The sequence below is a fragment of the Gossypium hirsutum genome, chromosome A10, assembly GCF_007990345.1.
Source record: "Gossypium hirsutum isolate 1008001.06 chromosome A10, Gossypium_hirsutum_v2.1, whole genome shotgun sequence".
NCBI classification, from domain to species: domain Eukaryota; kingdom Viridiplantae; phylum Streptophyta; class Magnoliopsida; order Malvales; family Malvaceae; genus Gossypium; species Gossypium hirsutum.
Window position 1 is genome coordinate 3,181,452 of NC_053433.1, and position 19,924 is coordinate 3,201,375.

The window sequence follows — 19,924 nt, forward strand, 5'->3', positions numbered from 1 at the left end:
GACCACTTGAATAAATTTTGTTGCTTAGTGCAGCATTGGAAAATGAATATCGCCTATCACTCTCCAACTCAGACTGAAGTGTCTTCCATGGCATAGTCTCTAGGATTCCTTCATTCTGTTCATTATAAAATAGGAAACCCCCCCCCCCACAAATTATTCAGATAGCATTAATATTCTGAATCTAGATAAAAGGATTTTTCTTATATGCTAACAACAGGGAAATTGTGTTATTAGTCTATATATAATGTGTAAATTGTAGATTTATTTCATATAATTTAATTTGATCTTTTTAATTTTTATATTCTTTTTAAATTTTTAAATTTCAATTTTTATCAAATTAGAGAACAATGATCAAACTCACAACTTAGTATAATACGAAAATAATAACATAGTTTAATTTACCAATTTTTTAATTGTTACCGATTAATTTAAGACTATAATTTTAAAATTTAAAATTTACAAAAACTAAATACTATAAAAATTATTAGCAAAATTTCACCGTAAATCAAATATATTCTCTAATTTTAATATATGATTTTTCTTCAAAGGAGCAGTCCCTCAAGGCCAAAACAATATAAAGCATTGTTTTTCTATAATTATATATGTATATTGATGAATTATGAGAGAATAGTAAAATCTTAATAGTAACGCAATTAACGTGAATCAAACTTAAATTTTATCTAGATTGATAAATATCTTAACCATTAAGTTAACACGATGTTGTTCTATAATTATATATTAAGCATTTGTTAGATTTAAAGTTAAAAGGGTTGTATGTTAATTTAATAATAATGAAGATTAAAGAATAAAAGTTAATAATAGCGTCGAAATCTTTGACCGGAATTTTCTTTGGTTAGGGCTTTGCTTATGATTGTCCTGAAGGAACTCTCTAAAATACTTATTATTGTAATTATTATATTTACTTTTTCGAAAGTAAAAATTAGTTCATTCAATTATATAATTAAGAGAAAAAGTTTGCGATTTATGGTAAAAGATAAATTTTATCAATATAATAATCGATTTTGATAGAATATTATAATATGTTGATAATTAATTTTTTTTATAAATTAAGCATGACATATATGACGTCTAGAAAAATGAAAAATTTTCATTTCAATCTTCTTATAAATAATGAAACTATAAGCTAATTTAGTGAGGTTGCACTTTTTACCCCTTGAAAATGAAAAAAAAAGTTTAATTTCTTAAAAAATGATGAAATTATAAATTAATACATGATAAACTTATAATTTTTATTTATGGTAAAATTATAATTCAATTCTAGTCCTTGCTAAAAAAAATTTCTGGATTCGCTATTGATATCTGAAATGATTATAAGCATTTATCATAATAAAGTAACCAGCTTCGGATAATTCAAAACAATAAATAAAATAAGTAAAAACATCAAATATTTACCAAACTAAAGATAGCGATAAATTCACTTTCGATGAATAATTATAATAACTAAGTTATTGGTTGCAAGTCTCGATGAAAGGGTTTAAACTCGACTAAACTCATCTCTCCCCTCGTAATAATAAATAAGAAGGAAATTCACGATTAAGATTTGCCTTTATATCATCATGGGGGTGTAGGCTATGAAGATTCCTCACTTTTATGTGTTGATGTTAACACACAAAAGGAAGATAGTTTAGTGGAAGGCATCATTTTTAGTCATTGGAAAGAGCTTCTTCATGTCTAGTTCCCGACAGACAATATTCTTGCTATTTGTTCCAATCTCTCCTCCTAATCATTCTTTTTTAACAATAAATCTTTTTAATGTTTATAAAATACGTCAGTGTTAAAATAAATTTTAAATTGCAATCAATATTAATTTTTTTCATCAATAATATTTGAGTTGAAAATTTTATTTACAAAATATTAAATTTTTTATCACTCGATTCAACATTTTTATTTAGTTGATTGAGCACACGGCAATAGGTTGCTTCCTTTTGCAGTGATTAAGTGACCATTGAAGCACAATAGATGGTAAACCTGGAGGGTGTTTAAAATTAATAGCATATTTAGTTTACTGAAACGGAATAGAGTTGTAAAGGAATAGAATTGTAATAGATGTTGTAATAATATAAAGAAAAAAATCGAAATGACCAGAGTATCATTGGCATAAATTTTTGTTAGGTAGATATTATCGTTATTGTTATTAAAGTTTAATATCAAAATATATAATTTAATAAAATTCTTAATATAATTATTTTTTATATTAAAATATTTTTTATTTTTATTTAAATTAAATTTAAATTTTAAAGGACTAATCAAAAAATTAATTTTATTTTATTATTTAAGGTTACAAAAAATAATTATTTTTTGATAATATCAAAAAATAACTATTAAATAAATTCCCCAACCATGGTGTAAATGTTTAATTAGGGAAAGGTAAGGTAGTGCCGCATTTGGTACACTCTACACATTGCACGCTTGCAATATAATAACCCACCACTAATCCCCTCCTTTTATTAATAAAAATACTGTTCCAACCCAAAAATAATAATAAAAATACTGCCTACTTACAGCTATTAAGCAATCAAACTGCGGCTATTTTGTAATTATTTAGACTAGGTTTTACCTAAAAATACTTAAAGTGGTATAAGAGAGGATTGGACCATAAGTTCAGCCGCCCAATTGATTTTGGGTTACATCAACTTAGATGGACTTAAATCAAAACTTTAAAATGTTTGAAGTTTTTTTTGTTCGGACTACTTTGGGTTTATTTTAGGTTTAAAATTATAGATGTTTATGATAATTTTGAGTTTGGATTACCAGAACTTGAGGGTTGATTTTTGAGGTCAAAGTGATTATTAGTTCATATCATTTGAGGTTATAGATTAGTCAAATAAAATTAAATTTGAATTAAATGAGTGCAGATTATTTATTTTTTACGATTAACTTAAATTGGGTCGAATTAAATTTTCGAATTGATGATGTGATTACAATTGTTTGGATTTGAAATTCCTTTGGGTTTAGGGTATTGTGGAATCAAGCTTTTTTGGGTTTGATAAATATAAAAGTTTGTATTAAAAAAAAGTATCTAAATTATATAAATTTTCTCATTTATGTACATAATTTTTTTATATTAAAAAAAAAGAAGCCTTCCACTAAGGCTTAAAAATGGTGATAAGAAACATGACTCCTTAGCTAACGCATCAAAAAAAAAAACTGTAGCTTGTAAAATGAAATATTTGAATCCATAATACACCATAAAATGTACTTATATTCTCTTATTGTCTCCTTTAGCATAAAAAAAAACTGTTTTTACTTGAAGCCCACAAGGTTCAAGACATAGCTGAAACCTTTTACTGACACTAACTATATTGTGTACACAAATGTGGATTTTAACCAGAGGATAATGACCTTAATTTACAGTCTAAATGAATTTCTGTACCCTTTTTTTCCAGTTTCTCTCGTCAGTTCTCGTGAATCATATTGATCGGCTCGCTCAATACATACTTTGGTAGTTCATACTTGGCACCTGCAATCATGAATTTACAGGCAAAAACGTAAAGTATAGGGGGGAGGGGGGAATTCATTGAAAGAATAGAAATAACTAGTTTGTTAGTGATTTGGCACCTCTTTCGTCGTAGCAAATTGTTAGATCGTCGTTCTGGACAATCACCCCAGCACTATTGATAATTGCTTGAGCGTGGGTTAGCTCAGATTCTGCTGCAACTCGAAGAGCATCCCATATCTCTGGTAACAAAACCGATATGAAGAATAGCACAGCACAAATTATATAATAAGGTTCCCATCACATAAACAATATCTCGTCAAAGAGTAAAGAGACAGAAGAATCTCCAATATTGAAACACTGCTCACTGCAGACATTCCTAGTTGGTACCTATAGGGATGTTGGTTCAATAAAAAGAGTATCTAGCAATAATTGGAGAGGATAAACGACCCAATTCAATGACAAGATATAAAAAGTTTACATGTAATGTACCCTTGTTAACCTAAACCTTTATAGGTTGGCAAACGGTGCTCGCAAGTGAATGGGAAGATTTTGAATTGAAGAAAGATGTATATATTCAATATGACATTTAATGGTAGTCCGACTCCTGGACCTTTTACTTTCGAGAGCAAAAGAGGGCAAGATTTCACATATAGGGTCAAGTTCTCACATCTCGCAAGCAACCGTAAATACAACATTTTGTTGCTCAAAGCAATAAGAATTAATGGTGATCTTAAAATTTATGATGTTAACCATAGTAAGTAATCGAATTGTCTAAACAACCATTTTAATTGAACAGATTCTTAATCGCATTACATTTAGAAAATTACGTCCGATGCGGGCAGGTTGCTAACCTGATGGCAGCCCTAACTTAACTTCCAAATGAAGATTCTATCCTCACATAAATCATTACTCCGACTCTCATTTCCAGGCGGCATTTCCTAGTAAAACCTATAAATGTGTGACGGAAACTGAAGAAAACATTGCACAAACAACTGGCATAGACCATATTGCATCGAACAAATAATCACTACGATATTATCGATCTTTCTAAATAATTATACTAAGGGGAAAAAAATACCTCTCTGGCCACCGTAGTGAGGAGCTGTATCCCAAAATTCATCACGCATCTGCTTAAGTTGTGTCCTCGTAATCGGTTCGGAATGTTTCCAAGGTTTTGGTTTCCTGATTTTCTTCACATTTTCTGCAAAAAAACATATTTGAAATCACCAATAAACTCCTCAACTAATAAAAAAAAAACACAATTTTAGCTTTCAATCTTACTATACAAACATGGATCAATCATCATAATATATCAGTCAAGTAAAAAACAAAAATCAATTTATCAAATGGATTTACCGTAAATCTTATGATGATTAAATCTAAACCCTACCTTTTAAATACCAAAAAAGAAATTATCAAAACCTGGTCAAAGTTAGTCAAATTCCATAACCAAATCCAAAATTTCAAAGTAATGCAATCAAAGAAGAAAAACAACCATTACAAAAAAAAAAAGAAAAAGAAAGTCGAATTAAACCATCCAAAACAGAGAAAAATAAATTAATTCGATAAATTAATTCATTTTACCGTCACCCCTGGTTCGCTTGGATCCTGTACAACCCATCACGGCTAAAAAGGCAGCAATAAAAAAAATGGGTTTTCTTTTAAGGAATCGAAAATATTATAAATTGATGCAAACAGCAGCAGCTGGCGTTGTTGTTGTTGTTGTTGCTGTTGGTGCGGCTGTAGTTTAGGACCTTTTTTTTTTTTTGCCTTCGCAAAGCACCAAGCAGCGACCTTTAAAGCGACAGCTAATGAAAAAAAAAATGAAGAAGAAAAAGAGTTGCTCCCTCTTCACTCTTCTTCTTGTTTCTTTTCTTTTTCTTTTTTGCTTCTTCTTTTTTATTTTCAAAGAAACTTCCTTTTCAATAGTTGGGTTTATATACAGTGTTTGGATCAACAATTGTTTTTCCTTTTCAAAACTTCTTCTTTTTTATATTATATTTTCCTAACGAAGTTAAATCTTCTAATTTACTAGAACTTCGTTTCTTGATTCTCGTATAATTTGTTTTGGGTAAATTCGAGTAGCGTCCCTCAGTTGTTAACAAGTTTTGTTTTGATCATTCAATCATAAAAAAAATTAAATTGGTGATTTTTTCAAATTTTTTGCTTAAATTCTGTTGTTAATCCCTGTACTTTTCAAAAGTTGTAGATTTAGTCTCTCTATTTTAATTTGATCAATTTTAATCCCTGCAATTTCCTAATTTTGAGATTTCAATCTTAACGCAAATGATAGTTGAAAATCCATTAATGTGGTTGTTAATGAATAATATGTGAAAATAACAAGCTGACATGACATTACACCAATGATAATATATTTACCACATTAGATTTTGGAAATAACAAAACTTAGTGAACTTAGTAGTTGTCATTTGGTAAAGACTGAAATTTTTTAAAATAGTCATTCAACTTTAAAAAGTTATAAAATAGACCCTGAACTATTTGAAAGTATTCATTTAATTCATTGAACTATTCGAAAGTTTTTGTTTAAGTTACTAAGCTATTAAGTGTTTTTTTTTAAGTTAAGCTAGCGAGCTTCAAGCAACGATCCGGCGATTAGTGTCGTAGATAAGTACCTATCGACGAGTAGATGAACATATCTTAAATCCAAGTCGGTCTAACAATCAGTGTTGGGTATCAAAGAATAAAGTTGTTTAGATTTTCATTCTCATATTCATGACTTTCAAAACTGTTTCATGATTTTTTTTTTATTTTTTTATTTTTTTATTTAAAGTGAGCTATAGGAGAGAACGAGAACAAGATCTTTCGATTGATGTAGGTAGTGCGAACAAAGAAGCGCTTACAACAACAAATTTAATAGCCCAGAAATTTAAATGAAAACTTTCAAACAGTTCAACGATCATTTTATAACTTTTTAAAGTCAAATAACAAAAACGTAAAAAGTTAAAAAAACAATTCAATCACTTTTCAATTGTTTTTCCATGATAGCTAAACCATTCATTGAATATGGTAATTGCAATACGTAAATGGAATGTTTAATATAAATGTAGCCTATCATAATGTGTTAATTGTCCTTTGAGATTGCATCAAAATTTTAAAATACTTAAATTTAAATATTAAAAAAATAGATTGAAAGTCAACCTATTAAGACTTTAATATGGTATTCAGTAGGTTAGTTTTGCATTTATTTAGTAATTTTTTATTTAAATAAGGAAATTGCCAAGAGTATTTTGAGGTAAAATATCTAAGTCAATGTACGACTAAGTCATAGAAAAGGATATCGATTTAAAATAGAGTTAATCGCATTATATATTCTTAAACTATGATTATTATTTTAAAATAATCCTTAAATTTTAAAACGTTCTAATTATATCTCTAAACTATCAATGTTAAATTCAACTTTTTCATTTTAATTAAAGTCTTATTTGTGTTTTATATGATTTATTTTACGGATAAATTTTTACATATCATAATTGTGCTATAATTTAATTGTGTTTAAAGAGCTTTCAAGCAAATAATGACAACCAAAATTAAAATAAATATCATTTTAAGAAGATAAACTTTGTCGAGTTATTTTACTTTCAATGTTCCAAATTTGATTTTTGCTGCAATTCCAAATAGGTGTTAGTGGCCGATGTTTAGTGGTTTAGGTATAGTTTTGTAGGTTTGTTGGTTGAGAAAGATTTCGTTCCTTTTTCAAATGTAAAAGGGAATGCTTAAATGGAAAGAATTAGGTTAAGATCATTTCAAAAAATGAGATTAAGGGTGAGTTTAGATGGGCAGTGTATTTATCTGCTATTAGTGTAAAAATAACGGTAACGGTGAGATTAGATACTGTAGCCCGAGACAAAAAATAAACTAAACACATCACACCACACCACATCCAATCGTCCATTCAAACCCACCTTAAATTTGATATTTAATAAATTGGTTTAGTTTTAAAGTTTAATTTGATATTTAAGATTTTTTAAATTTTAACTAAGACCAAATTGTATCAAATAGTCTGATGAATGTTTAACGCATGTCGCGAGAAAACAAAAAACACAAGTATTTAATTGAAATAAAGACAAAATTTCAAATACCAAATGAGTGTTAAAGTTAAATTCAAGTACGACCTTTAAAATTCAGCTTTAAAATTTTATTTAGAGATGATTTTAAGATTAAAATATCATTAAAATGCAAAATAAATATATAATTAAATTAACATAAAATTATAACATATAATTAAACTATCTTTTATTATTTTAATAATTTTTATGGAGTTTTCAAATAAACTAAAATAACATACAAATCCTTATATCACATTATCACCTCGAGAAAAATATATTTTTAATAAAAAAATTAGGATTAAACTATATCTATATGATGTAGCCCATCAACCATAGACCAAAACAAGCACCAACAACCATAGACCAGGCCGAAACGATTGTACAAATTGAGACAAGAGCTAAACCATCATGCATGTCTTTAGTCACCAAAAACACAAATCTAATGCATTGACACCGAATCTCCATCTTTTCTCATTGGACGGTGAATCAGGGTGGCAAACTATGTTGATCTAGGGATGCTCAAAACGACAACCAATGTCACCTACCATGCGGAATTTTATAAGTTTTCGAGTTTTTTTATGGCAGTTATTAAGGGTGGATTTAATCCAGTTAATTCAATTAATTTATTTGGTTTTGATTTATATTGTATTAATTCTTAATTTAATTTAATATTTGTGATTACTCAAATTTATATTTATACTTTTTACACTTAAAAATGAGAACCAACGTAAAAACGAGAGAAATAAAAAATAAGACATAATTTATAATTTTTATAATTTTTGAAAGGAATATAAAGTAATTGAATCATTTTGAAGCCAAGGTCGCACTTTTTGGTTTTGCTCGTATTAGCTAGAATATGGTATACTGATTGATACCAAAAAATAATTTTAACAAATATTTTAGATTTTTATTATTTATTTTAGATTTATTGAATTATGAATTTTTATATGCATAATTTGAAATTACTTTATTGTTTAATTTAGAAAATATTTCATTTATTTATTTATATTGAGTTTGTTAATGATGTACTGTATTTATGAAGTTTATTAAATAATAATTTTATATAATTGATGAATATTTCATATTTGAGACTTATTTAATCTTATTATTTGATATTTATAAATATTTTTATATGCGTTATCAAATGTTTTCAGAAATAGTAATAATATATGTCGAAACATATTAATACCAATACTAATAAAAAATTGATACATTCATGAGTACGATATTGACTACCTTAATTCGAATTCAACCTGATTCATTTCACAAAAGAAAAATGTGATGCAATAATTAAAGGGTGAAAAAATGACATTATCAATTTGATAACTTATAGAGAAGGGATTGCATGAAATTATAATTTCACGTCATCCTTATCCTTTTTTAATAGGAGAATGACAAATTAAATTTTTTTTATTAATTTTGAACTTTTTCCTCGTTACAAAATTTAAGTCCAACTAAAAATACTAAAAATTAAAGAATAAAAATCTAAGAAATAAAAATAATGTAAAATTACAATTTTATACAAACATTTTTCAGAAGAAGTTATTAATTGGCTGAGATTGATAACATGGTTAGTTGTTTTCCTTATTTTAATGGCACTAATTTAAGCCAACGAGGTGCTAATATAGTTACATGTATAAACACGCGTTCCACGCTAACAAAACCCGCCTTTTATCACCGTCCCCGCCGTGGCGAGACTGGGAAAGCGAAAGCAAATAAGTTTCAATTTCGTAACGCCACGTCATCTCCTTCTCTACACTCCACGAAAACCATACACTCAAAAACAGCCAAGCGCCTTTTTTATTATTTCAAAACATCTTTTTCTCTGATTTTAGGTGATCAATCTCAGTTCCCTCGATCTCCAATTTCTTTTCCCTAAAATTCGTTGTGAAAATACAGAAATCGTAATTGCAAAGATGAATATATTCAGATTTGCCGGTGACGTGACTCATTTAATTAGCATCTTAGTGCTACTCCTCAAAATCTACGCTACCAAGTCCTGCTCAGGTAAATCTTTCCGCTACACCAATTTTCCGTTTGTTTTCCGAGAAATCGCTAAAATTTCACCTCGGTCAAAGGTTGAAGTATTTCCAGCGTTTCTTAATGTGTCAACGGGAAAATTTTGCTGTTTGGTTGCTTAGAAACTGTTGTTCTTTCTTTTTTTTTCCTCGCATTTCCAGTAAGCATAGCATTACTGTTTTTTTTTCTTTCTACTAGTTGAATTTGCTTTTTATTTTTATTTTAGGTATTTCGCTGAAGACACAGGAGCTGTATGCACTGGTGTTTTTGGCTCGCTACTTGGATCTCTTCACGGATTTTGTATCTGTGTACAACACCGTCATGAAGGTGGTCTTCATCGTCAGCTCTGTTGCCATTGTTTGGTGTATGAGAGTGGACCGAGTCATGAGGCGTTCTTACGACAAGGACCTCGACACGTTTCGTCATCATTTTCTCATCTTGACAAGCTTCCTCTTGGCGCTTTTGGTCCATGAAAAGTTCACGTTTCAGGAGGTGGCGATTTTATCGAAGTTTTAATGCTTTTGAAAGTTTGATTATATGAATGTGGATATTGAGAATTTGGTTCTGTTTTTTCTACTATTATTCCGTAATGCTACCGTAGAGAGCTAGTTCCTGATCTAGGATTCTTGAATCTTGATAGATTCTGAAACTCCTGAAGTGCTAATTATACCTTCTGAAAACAAAGCAATGGCCTAAGTAGAATCATGAAAACAGCGTCTTCGCTCTTCCTCCTTTTCCTGCACGTGTTAAATTATTTATTCCTATTGCTCTGCCATCACCCGTTTTCTTTTCTCAATGAACTGTAAGTGTTTCTTTTGGGTGCTTTTGATTCACTTTTTTCACTTATGCAGTATACTGTTTACACTTTAAGCAGCATTTTGGTGCTTTTGTTTTGCTTTATCTCGTCGTTGCATAATCTTTTTTCTCCAAGTTTTCTTAATTGTTCTTCAGAAGCGGTATATTTGTTCCCTTTTGCAAATAAGTCCTCTCTTATTGTGCTTGTAAATGTTGATTTCTTTGTCTTTGTTTGTTTATCTCAAGTTGCTGGCCTGTAAGTTAATCTAAACCAATGAACTTTATAGGATTTCCCCTTTCTTGTGGGGTAGTTCAATCTATTATTTTATCTTTTCATGCAATGTCCCTGTTCTTCATGAATTCTTAACTGCGACATTGCAGATATTCTGGGCAGTTTCAATATACTTGGAGGCTCTTGCTATTCTTCCCCAATTAGTTTTGCTACAACGGAGTGGAAATGTGGATAATTTAACTGGGCAATATGTCCTGTTTTTAGGGTATGCCTAGCTTTCAATCGTTGACTATTAGTAGTAGACAACTTCAGTTTGTGACACAAAAGGTTTTCAAACTTGGCATCAATAATATAGAATATGTTCTTTGCATGAAAATTTTATAGTTTTATCCTGTTTCATTTTACTTTAGCCCTTTCCAATGCCTTCTGCATCAATTGCATTGATAATAGATTGACAGTGATTGCCTTCCATATTTGTTGCTAATCCAACCTTTTGGCTTAGCCATGGAATACCCAGATTGGAGGTGTAAAATAAACTGAAGTAGTTAGCATTGGGTTTTAGTTGCTAAACATATTTTAATTTGATTGGTATCCAAATATGGTTGGATGTGCTCTAGTTTGCCCTTGTTCAACCTCGATTGTGCTCTTGTAGAGACAATTTATATTACATTTAAGTGATGTATGTATGAAACAAAATTTGTATTTGCAGGGCTTATCGTGCATTCTACATTCTTAATTGGATTTATCGATATTTTACGGAGCAGCATTTTACTCGATGGATAGGTGAGAGCCTAAGAACAATGTTACCCGATGTGTTTATTTATCTCCGAATGTTGATATTGATTCTTGACTTGTGAATATTTTTGTTGGTTTTTAGCATGTGTCTCTGGTATTGTCCAAACAGCCCTCTATGCAGATTTCTTCTACTATTATTTCATCAGGTAATTACTATCCTTTATATATATATATATTGATTTTGAACTCTCTTACAACGTCTCTAGTATGTGTGAAATTGTATCTTTTGCTTGGCAGTTGGAAAAACAATGCTAAACTGCAGATACCAGCTTGAGCCAAGACAAGTTCTTTTTCACTTCATAGAAATCGAAGTTATGGAGCAAAGGTAGTGTTGGAACAGCATCTGTCGCAATTGTTTTTTTGATTTTTGAAGAGGAAGAGGAAAAGGAGAATTCATTATATATATATGTGTAGATATAGTTGTGAACAAAATTAGTAGGAGATAGTTGTTGTATTTTAGTAGGAGATAGTTGTTGTATTTCGTCAGCCTTGCCTATCCCCGTTATTAATTGTAATGAGTGAGATTCGAGTTTGTAACGATACTATAATGATTGCAATGGGGGAAGGTGAAAAATGAATGGAGGCAAACCAGCAGCGTGGTTGGGACTTGGGAGGGGAGGTGTAGTGTTCCTTCTTCTTCATCTTCATGTGAGCACAAGTCAGTTAAAATTGATTTAATTGGTCCATCCATTCTGTTAAGTCGATTTTGGTTAATTCAGTTTTTGTGGTTAAACAGTTTAAGGTTTCAGTTAGAATGGTTTTTAAGATAGTTATAAGATATTGAAATTTATAATCGAGCCTATTCGTTAATTATTTAAAATATAAGTTGGTTAATTGACTTTAACTGATTGAACCACTAATTTTAAGTCAGATAGGTTGGTTAAAATTATGAAAGACGGTTAATTTACATATATTAAGAAGATGGTCATTACTATAAATTGTTCTGTCATCCCTATGAATCAAGCTGGCTAGCTGAAATTATAATTGACGGGCAATAAATGAACGACGATATAATTCTAGCTGTTGATATAGGAATATGAGAGCCCAGAAGGTAGTTTAAAAGATAGGCCCATGTCCAATAACTAATCCTATTCTGGCAAATACAATATCGTGGCAAAATTATTTTAGTCATGGTAAAGTTTTTAGAATATCGTGAAGCTTTTTAACTATAAATTTTTTTAACTAGAATTAAATTTGTATTATCTAAAAATTAAATAAATAGAATACATAAATAAATAAGAGAGTAATTAAAGTTATTAGTTTCGAAAAATGAATGATTAAATCAAAAAAATTAATAATTAAATAATTAAAATAGAACTAAAAGTTTGATGATTATTTTTTACAGTTTACCCTAAATATAATAACTTTATTTTATTAATAAATAAATTGAATAGAATGGATTTAAAATAAATTAATTTATTTTGTGGGGATGAATTTTAAATTGAGAAACTAAATTTGAACTTCAAACACTATTTAAGTAGGTCCAGACAAGATTACACCCTATTCTATACACTTTTTTTTAATGGAAAGATACTTGGTAATATCTTATCATTTATTCCGATCATATCCTATCCTAATATCCTAGTAGTAATATACTATTATTTAAAAATAATTATATATTTTAATTTTGAAAAAAGTTTGCATGGTACTCCATATAATAATACAAAGATTTTCAAAATTTCTCCAAGGTTGGCCCGCCATTTGAATACAAAAACATATACTAATTTACCTTTTTATTTTTAAATACCACTAATAAAAATTATTTTTTATAAATCAACAAATGGTTGAGTGTAATGGTACTTTTAGAGAGAAATTACAGATTTGAAACTTTAAAAACGATATTTTTAAAAAATTACATCTACAAATTTCAAACATAAATTATAAAATAAAAGTGCAAAGTACAGAAAAATTATCACACACATTATTATCGAACAATTCATGCTACTCAAACTCATGATATAAATATAAACACTATTCATCAGTTAACCAAACATTGAAGTAAGAATATATATATTATTTATATTTATCACGTATCATAATTAAAAATTATCACATATCACTATATAATTAATTATCAATATTATATCGATACAAATTAATATTAATAGGGAGATGTTAAAATGTGTGATGAAATATAAGTTTAGCTGTAAATTAAATAAAAATAAAAAAATAAAAGTTGACAGCCAACGCCAAGTCAAGGCTGAAAAGCTGGAAAATGGCAGACAGTAATAGAGGCTGAAGGAAGGCACCTCTCCTCCTTACTCAAATCAAAGATAATGAATTGTCACTTTCAACATTTTGTACCGTGTACTATTTTATTTTATTTTTTGTATTTTTAAAATTCAACTAAATCTTTTACATCTCAAATTCAATAATGTAAATTTTCTACCTTAAATTTTATAATTTATATATTTTAGTGCTTAAATTTAGTAATTGAATCTATATAGATTTTTAAATTTAAAAATTATAAATGTGATATAATTTAAAATACGAGAAATTATTTTATAAACCCTTTGTAGTATATTATTTATGGTCTTTTTTAATTATGTAATGATATTTTCGTAATTTTTTCCGATACTATTGACACATAATTTTAGTTTTTTTTTTACCTTGAACCTTAAACCCCGAACTTAGAATCTTGAATCCTGAACTCTAAACCTTAGTTATGAACTCTAAACTCAAACCCGAACCTTGAAGCTCGGGTTTAGAGCTCAGGATTTGAGGTTCATGATTCAAGATAAAAAAATTATCAAAATTATGAGTTACTAACATAGAAAAAATTATTAAAATATCATTAAATAATTTAAAAAGAATCGCGAATGATGTGGTGAGAAGGATTCATAAAATAATTTCTCTTGAAATACTATAACATCAAATTTTAACAATTTTCAATATAAAGATTAAAATGAATTGGTAAACATTTGAAATCACTTAAAAAAAACTTTCGCATCATATTTAAATTTATATTATATTTTTTAATGATAAAATGAATAAATTAATTTTTATTCGCTAAATAAAAAAATAAACTGGTTATTCTATTAAAAAATTTATTCTTTAATGTTAAAAATTGACTATTTTTAAATAAAAATGATTTTTTTTTAACTCCTCAACGAACCTCGGCAACCTAACTTTTAAACTTGTTTTAAAAAAATAAAACAAAAAGACAGGAGAAAGACAGTAATGTTGTCCCTTGCTCCCTCCCATGTTTTGATATTTTTAGCAGTAGTACTGCTTTGATATTTTTTTCCGTGAATCTGGTCACTTTTTCTATTAATAAAGAAATTATGAACATGTAAGCTTCCATAGCTATAAAGAAGACACACACAGAAGCAGCAGATTTGATGAACATAAAAAAAAAAAAAAAGAAATAGCACATGGGTACCTCTGCAAATTGGCTATGTCTCAATGTCTGAATTCTGAATCATGTCTCCATTAATTACCTTTACTTAATAATGGATGCTTTCCACTTGCTTCAGATTTCTAGTCCATTGCAATTTTACTCACTTCCATTTAATTTAACTGTCCTTTAGCATTATATGTGAAACCTGGTCTTGATCATTTATTGCATCTCTTCATAAGTCAAATGGCTGTTTGGACTCTAATTTTGTTTGGAGGGTTGGGTAGAATAATAATTGTTATGTTACTTGCTATTATCCATCCGTTATTCCGATATTTGATTGGGTCCTGATTCGTAGTTTGTAAGGTTCGCACGTAAGGTGTTTATATCCTTTTATGAGATTACACGATGTGGGTTTGTACCATTATGAAGATGAGCCCTCGTCTAGAAAACGTGTGTTATTATAGGATACGTATTGACATGCATGAAGATCTACCTACGACTTCCCATCCATAAACAATAACCGTATTATATAAATAGAGAATCTAACCCTTTTAAATGACACACCCTAAAAACCACTCAACAATAATAAAAGGTTAAAATACGTTGTTAGTCCATGTATTTTTATTGAAAGATTGAGATTCTAGTCCCTATGTTTTGAAAGTTAAAAATGCAATATTTTTTAATTTAAAAATTCTAATCTAATCAATATCGCTTGTTGGTAGTTTTTGTAAAAATTTACCTTAATATGTTTATTTTTTGTCTATCATGTTCTATGTTACATTATGATAGCCTAATCAATATGCAAAATTAATAAATTTCAATGGAAAATATTTACGAGAATTTAATTTTTAAAATTCTAAGTACACGGGCAAAATCTTAAATTTTGTTAAAGTACAATAACTAACCTCATATTCTAACCATTATAAAAATTTAAGAGTTTCTTTTTTTTTTTGCCTTAAAAAAATAATTTTTAGAGGTTAAACTATTTTTATTTACTAACCAAAGATTTAAAAAGTTAGAATGGAATGTTTTATTTGTCTGGAGAGGCTAAAATTTAGCGAATTGCTATTACGAGAAGAGCAAGAATAAGAGATAGAATTCTTATTCCGTTAGATCACTCATTCAAAATCAGTGTAGTGCAAAGAATTGAGACGGAATTAAATGCTCTTTACATTGAACCGAATGAGATGTAAGTGTCTGAGTTTTACCATTACCAACCATCCAATAGAAAATACTCTACCACGAGTCGAAGTTGCAAATGAAGATCACAAGCATGAAGAATAGTGGTCCATATTTGTTGTGAAAAAGATAATTATACCATTTCTCACTTAAAAGTAGATTTTTGTATCAAAATTGATATTTCAAGTTTCGACTTTATCTCATTTTACACTTAACATGACATGTTCTTATTGAATGCTGTATACTTTTTGGATAAAATGAGACAAAATTGATGATTTAAATACTATTTTTGACAAGAAAAAACTTTAGGTACCCAAATGAAAAAGTCAATATAATTTAATGGTCAATTTTGTAATTAAACCTAGAAAAACAACTTAAGGTTATTTTTTAACAAGCTTTTCATATAATGTGATACATATATTTTATATAAAAAAAATTGAGATTAATTTAGAATGATTTAAAAATAAAATAAAACAGTGACCTAATTCCTAGAAATGGTGAACGTGTAGTGCAGTCAACCATGTCTGCCCAATGTCTCTTAACTTCTAGACTCCATGTCTCCTTTTGATTTTTCTTACAACTTGGTCCTACATGTACTGACCTTCTAAATTTGAAACAAATTTAAACATTTAGGGATCAAATCAAAGTTTTATTACTCAATTTGAAAGAGAAACAAGGTTTAATTAGGTAAATTCTAAATAAAAACTTTTTCTTCAACTTAAAATTACGATTAAGTGCTCATTTAAATATGAACGATACGTTTATTTACGAATACGAATAGTATAATATGAGATTAAATAATCTAACAACACAATACCATACAAAGGGCCTAAGAGTAACATAATTTATGTTAATGCAATTCCCCCATGGCTCTTTTGCCTGCTGGTGTGCATATTTTTTCTTTCTTTATTTCCCGCTTTTAAAATCCTATTTTTCTCATGTTTTTTTTCAACCCACCACCGTCTCTGGCTTCAATCTGCTAGTCAAATTTGTTCTGTTTGTTCCTTTTCAAACATATAATCTTTTTTCTTTTTTTTTTATGCTCACAGTGACATTAGTTCACTGGAAACAATGAAACCCAGATCGGCTCTCAACAATGGCACCCATAATAAGAACAAACTAGCAAGAACATTCCAAAGGGTCATCAACTTAAAAACCGCTTCGAAAATCGCTTCAACCAATGGGGTCGGAATCGGAACTTATTCCCATGGCGACGACGGCGACGACGTTAAGCGAAAAGATGGTTTAAAAGCTCTAATAGCCATGGTTTTCGCTAGTGTTACTTCCATCAAAGCTGCTTACGCCGAGCTGCAAATGGCTCAACATCCTTACGACGGTGAAGCTATCCAAGTTGCCGACCAAGCTGTCGTAGAACAACTCAAGGTTTTGTCAGAGTTGAAACACAAGTTCTTAAAACAAGACCTTGATTTTTCACCTCAAGTTACTTTAATGCTTGCTGAGATCCAAGAACAACAAAGCATGATGCGAACTTACGATATCACAATCAAGAATCTAGAATCTGATATCGAAGAAAAAGATTCAGCCATTGATTTACACCATAAACAGCTAGAACATTGCATTGCTTTCAACAAATCCATGGAGAAGAAGCTAAACGAGACCGGGCCATTGTTTATGTTTGATAATATCCAGTTCACAACGTTGAATCCAAGTCACTTCATTCAAGTTTTACACTGTGCTTTGAAATCTGTCCGTAGTTTCGTGAGGTTGATGATGAAGGAAATGGAGTTAGCAAAATGGGATATTGCTGCAGCTACTAAAGCCATTGAACCTTCAGCCATGCTTGCTAAACAAAGCCATGCTTGCTTTCTGTTTGAATCTTTTGTGTGTAAAACAATGTTACAGGGCTTCGATTCTCATGATTTTAGTTGCTTAAAAAGTCTCCACCGTGAGCAGTATTTCAATGCATTCAAAACCCTGAAATCTGCTAACCCGAAATCGTTTTTAGTTCAAAACCCGAAATCTGGTTTTGCTAAGTTCATCAGAGACAAGTACCTTAAACTTGTTCATCCCAAAATGGAATGTTCATTTTTTGGGAACTTGAACCAACGTAAAATGGTTATCTCCGGTGGGTTTTCCGATACGGCGTTTTTCATGGCTTTTACAGAGATGGGTCGGCGATTTTGGCTCTTACATTGCTTGGGGTTGTCGATGAGTGACCAAGTTTCAGTCTTTCAGGTAATGAAAGGTTACAGATTCTCCGAGGTTTATATGGAAAACATTAGCGAAGAATCACTTTTCATCGATGAAATCGTCGACGGTGCCGATGTTGATTTTAGAGTCAGTTTCACGGTGGTTCCCGGGTTCAAGATCGGTAAAACTGTGATACAAAGCCAAGTTTACTTGTCTCCGGTGATTAATCCGAATAGTACTTCATTATTAGATGGAAACACGTTGAGATGATGTTATTCACGCTCGAACTGGTACACGCGCCCCTCTGGTAAGGGGAGCTAAGTGCTATTTTCAAGTGGGGTTTAACTTTAGTTTTCCACTTGAGAAGTGCAGTTATCTCCCATGTTATCGGGAAGACAAAGCGGACCGTGGGGTGGCGCGTGAGATTTGATCCACACCCATGTGCGACCCAAGGAGAAAATGGAGGAGCAGCTAGGTTTTGGCGTTACAGGGAAACAAGGGAAGTGGGTTTTTTTTTCTTTTTCTTTCAAGCTAAAAATTAGTCTTATTTTTATATTTATATATATAAAAAAAAAAAACTCTTACTATTAATATAGTTTATATTATTGTAGTAGTGGTAGTGGGATGCGACTCTTGTAATGTTAACTTGTCCCCCCAAAAATATCAAATTAAACTACTGCAATTTGCATTTATATAAATATTTTTAAAGCTTAAATATTGCCTTTGCTAAACTGCATCAATTAATTTTCCAACCAATGATATTGTGCCACGTCATTTAAATGTGTATTTCCATTAATTTTTATTTTAAAAAGAAAAATTGAATAAAAACAAAAATATGTTTTTCTGTTTTTGTTTTCTGGGTTTACCCTCGTTTTTTCTATAACAATGATCTTAACTGCTACAATGGTGGTGAAGTTCAAGAGAAGAACTTTTTGCCACTCCCTTCGAATTTTTTTCTCATCAAATAGGGAGAGATACCAAAAATTCTCAACTGGGGTTTCAGATTCTAACCTCTTTGATGGAACAAATCAATCGAAGTTTGAGGTTTGAACCATTTGAAACCAGGGGAGCCAATGGAATTGTTGTTGCCGGTGGTGCTGCATGTGATGGAAAATTTGGGTTTTTGCGTGTTGAAAAAAAGGGACTTTCTTTGAATTTAAGTGGTGAAAATGAAAGTAGTAAAACCCCTGGTAGTGGTAGTAGAAGTGGTGGTGTCAAAAATGGACACACTAAGCTTTGTAGCAGAGGTCATATACAATGCTTCAACACATTTTTTACAATAAAAAGTTCTCCATCAAAGGTTTCTTTAGGTTTCATTCGACAGATTTAGGGAAGAAGAAGGAAATTCTTCTTTTCTTTTTGGGCGGGGGCCGGCAATGGAGGCTGATGCGTGGGAAGGGAATTGACGAATTTGGGCCAATAGGATGAAATTGAATTTTTTTACTTTTTAAATAAATGAACTAAATCTCAAATTCTAACTAAGTACAGGGACTAATAACATATTTTAACATTTTTGGTAAATTACAACTAAGATCACTAAACTATTAGTAAATTTAATCACTCAACTTCAAAAAGTTATAAAATGTCATTAAGCTATTAGAAAATTTTTATTCAAGTCATCATGTTTATAAACTCGCTGTTGTATGACTTTCTTTGTTTGCACCGTTTGCATCAATCGAAAGCTCTGTTTCCTCTTTTATAATTCAATTTTTTTCATAAAATAACTTTAAATGCCACAAATCTGCGAAATGAAATTTAAACTTTTTTCTCTGATTTTCAACATTGACCATTAAATCTACTTGGATCTAAAGTATTTTCTTCAACTCGTCGACAACTACCAATTCGTTGTACCAATTGTTGAATCATTGCTTGCCAAACTTTTTTAA

General features: G+C 29.8%; 3 protein-coding genes across 3 annotated transcripts; 2 read left to right on the plus strand and 1 right to left on the minus strand.

Moving 5' to 3' along the window:
• Nucleotides 1-3,205: 3,205 nt before the first annotated feature.
• Nucleotides 3,206-5,454, minus strand: LOC107924921 (ubiquitin domain-containing protein 1). Its single transcript, XM_016855499.2, has 4 exons — nucleotides 5,045-5,454; nucleotides 4,539-4,661; nucleotides 3,580-3,699; nucleotides 3,206-3,481 (listed from the first exon to the last, which is right to left on the minus strand). Exons 1-4 carry the CDS (start codon nucleotides 5,079-5,081, stop codon nucleotides 3,417-3,419), a joined length of 345 nt encoding a protein of 114 aa, XP_016710988.1. The 5' UTR covers nucleotides 5,082-5,454; the 3' UTR covers nucleotides 3,206-3,416.
• A 3,753-nt stretch (nucleotides 5,455-9,207) lies between these two features.
• On the plus strand, nucleotides 9,208-12,041 carry LOC107924950 (ER lumen protein-retaining receptor A). Its single transcript, XM_016855528.2, has 6 exons — nucleotides 9,208-9,534; nucleotides 9,773-10,038; nucleotides 10,723-10,838; nucleotides 11,283-11,356; nucleotides 11,451-11,514; nucleotides 11,606-12,041. Exons 1-6 carry the CDS (start codon nucleotides 9,444-9,446, stop codon nucleotides 11,640-11,642), a joined length of 648 nt encoding a protein of 215 aa, XP_016711017.2. The 5' UTR covers nucleotides 9,208-9,443; the 3' UTR covers nucleotides 11,643-12,041.
• A 4,676-nt stretch (nucleotides 12,042-16,717) lies between these two features.
• LOC107924978 (protein GRAVITROPIC IN THE LIGHT 1) lies at nucleotides 16,718-18,753 on the plus strand. The gene has a single exon (XM_016855556.2). The coding sequence runs from the start codon at nucleotides 16,959-16,961 to the stop codon at nucleotides 18,306-18,308; it is 1,350 nt and encodes a 449-aa protein (XP_016711045.2). The 5' UTR covers nucleotides 16,718-16,958; the 3' UTR covers nucleotides 18,309-18,753.
• The last annotated feature ends 1,171 nt before the right edge of the window (nucleotides 18,754-19,924 follow it).

Coding starts and splice junctions, on each gene's coding strand:
- LOC107924950 (XM_016855528.2), top strand. CDS start 9,444: ATGAATATATTCAGATTTGCCGGTGACGTGACTCATTTAATTAGCATC. Junction 10,039..10,722: donor AAAAGTTCACGTTTCAGGAG/GTGGCGATTTTA, acceptor GCGACATTGCAG/ATATTCTGGGCAGTTTCAAT. Junction 11,357..11,450: donor GCATTTTACTCGATGGATAG/GTGAGAGCCTAA, acceptor GTTGGTTTTTAG/CATGTGTCTCTGGTATTGTC.
- LOC107924978 (XM_016855556.2), top strand. CDS start 16,959: ATGAAACCCAGATCGGCTCTCAACAATGGCACCCATAATAAGAACAAA.
- LOC107924921 (XM_016855499.2), bottom strand. CDS start 5,081: ATGGGTTGTACAGGATCCAAGCGAACCAGGGGTGACG. Junction 4,662..5,044: donor CAAGCGAACCAGGGGTGACG/GTAAAATGAATT, acceptor GTTTTTTTGCAG/AAAATGTGAAGAAAATCAGG. Junction 3,482..3,579: donor AATTTGCTACGACGAAAGAG/GTGCCAAATCAC, acceptor TCATGATTGCAG/GTGCCAAGTATGAACTACCA.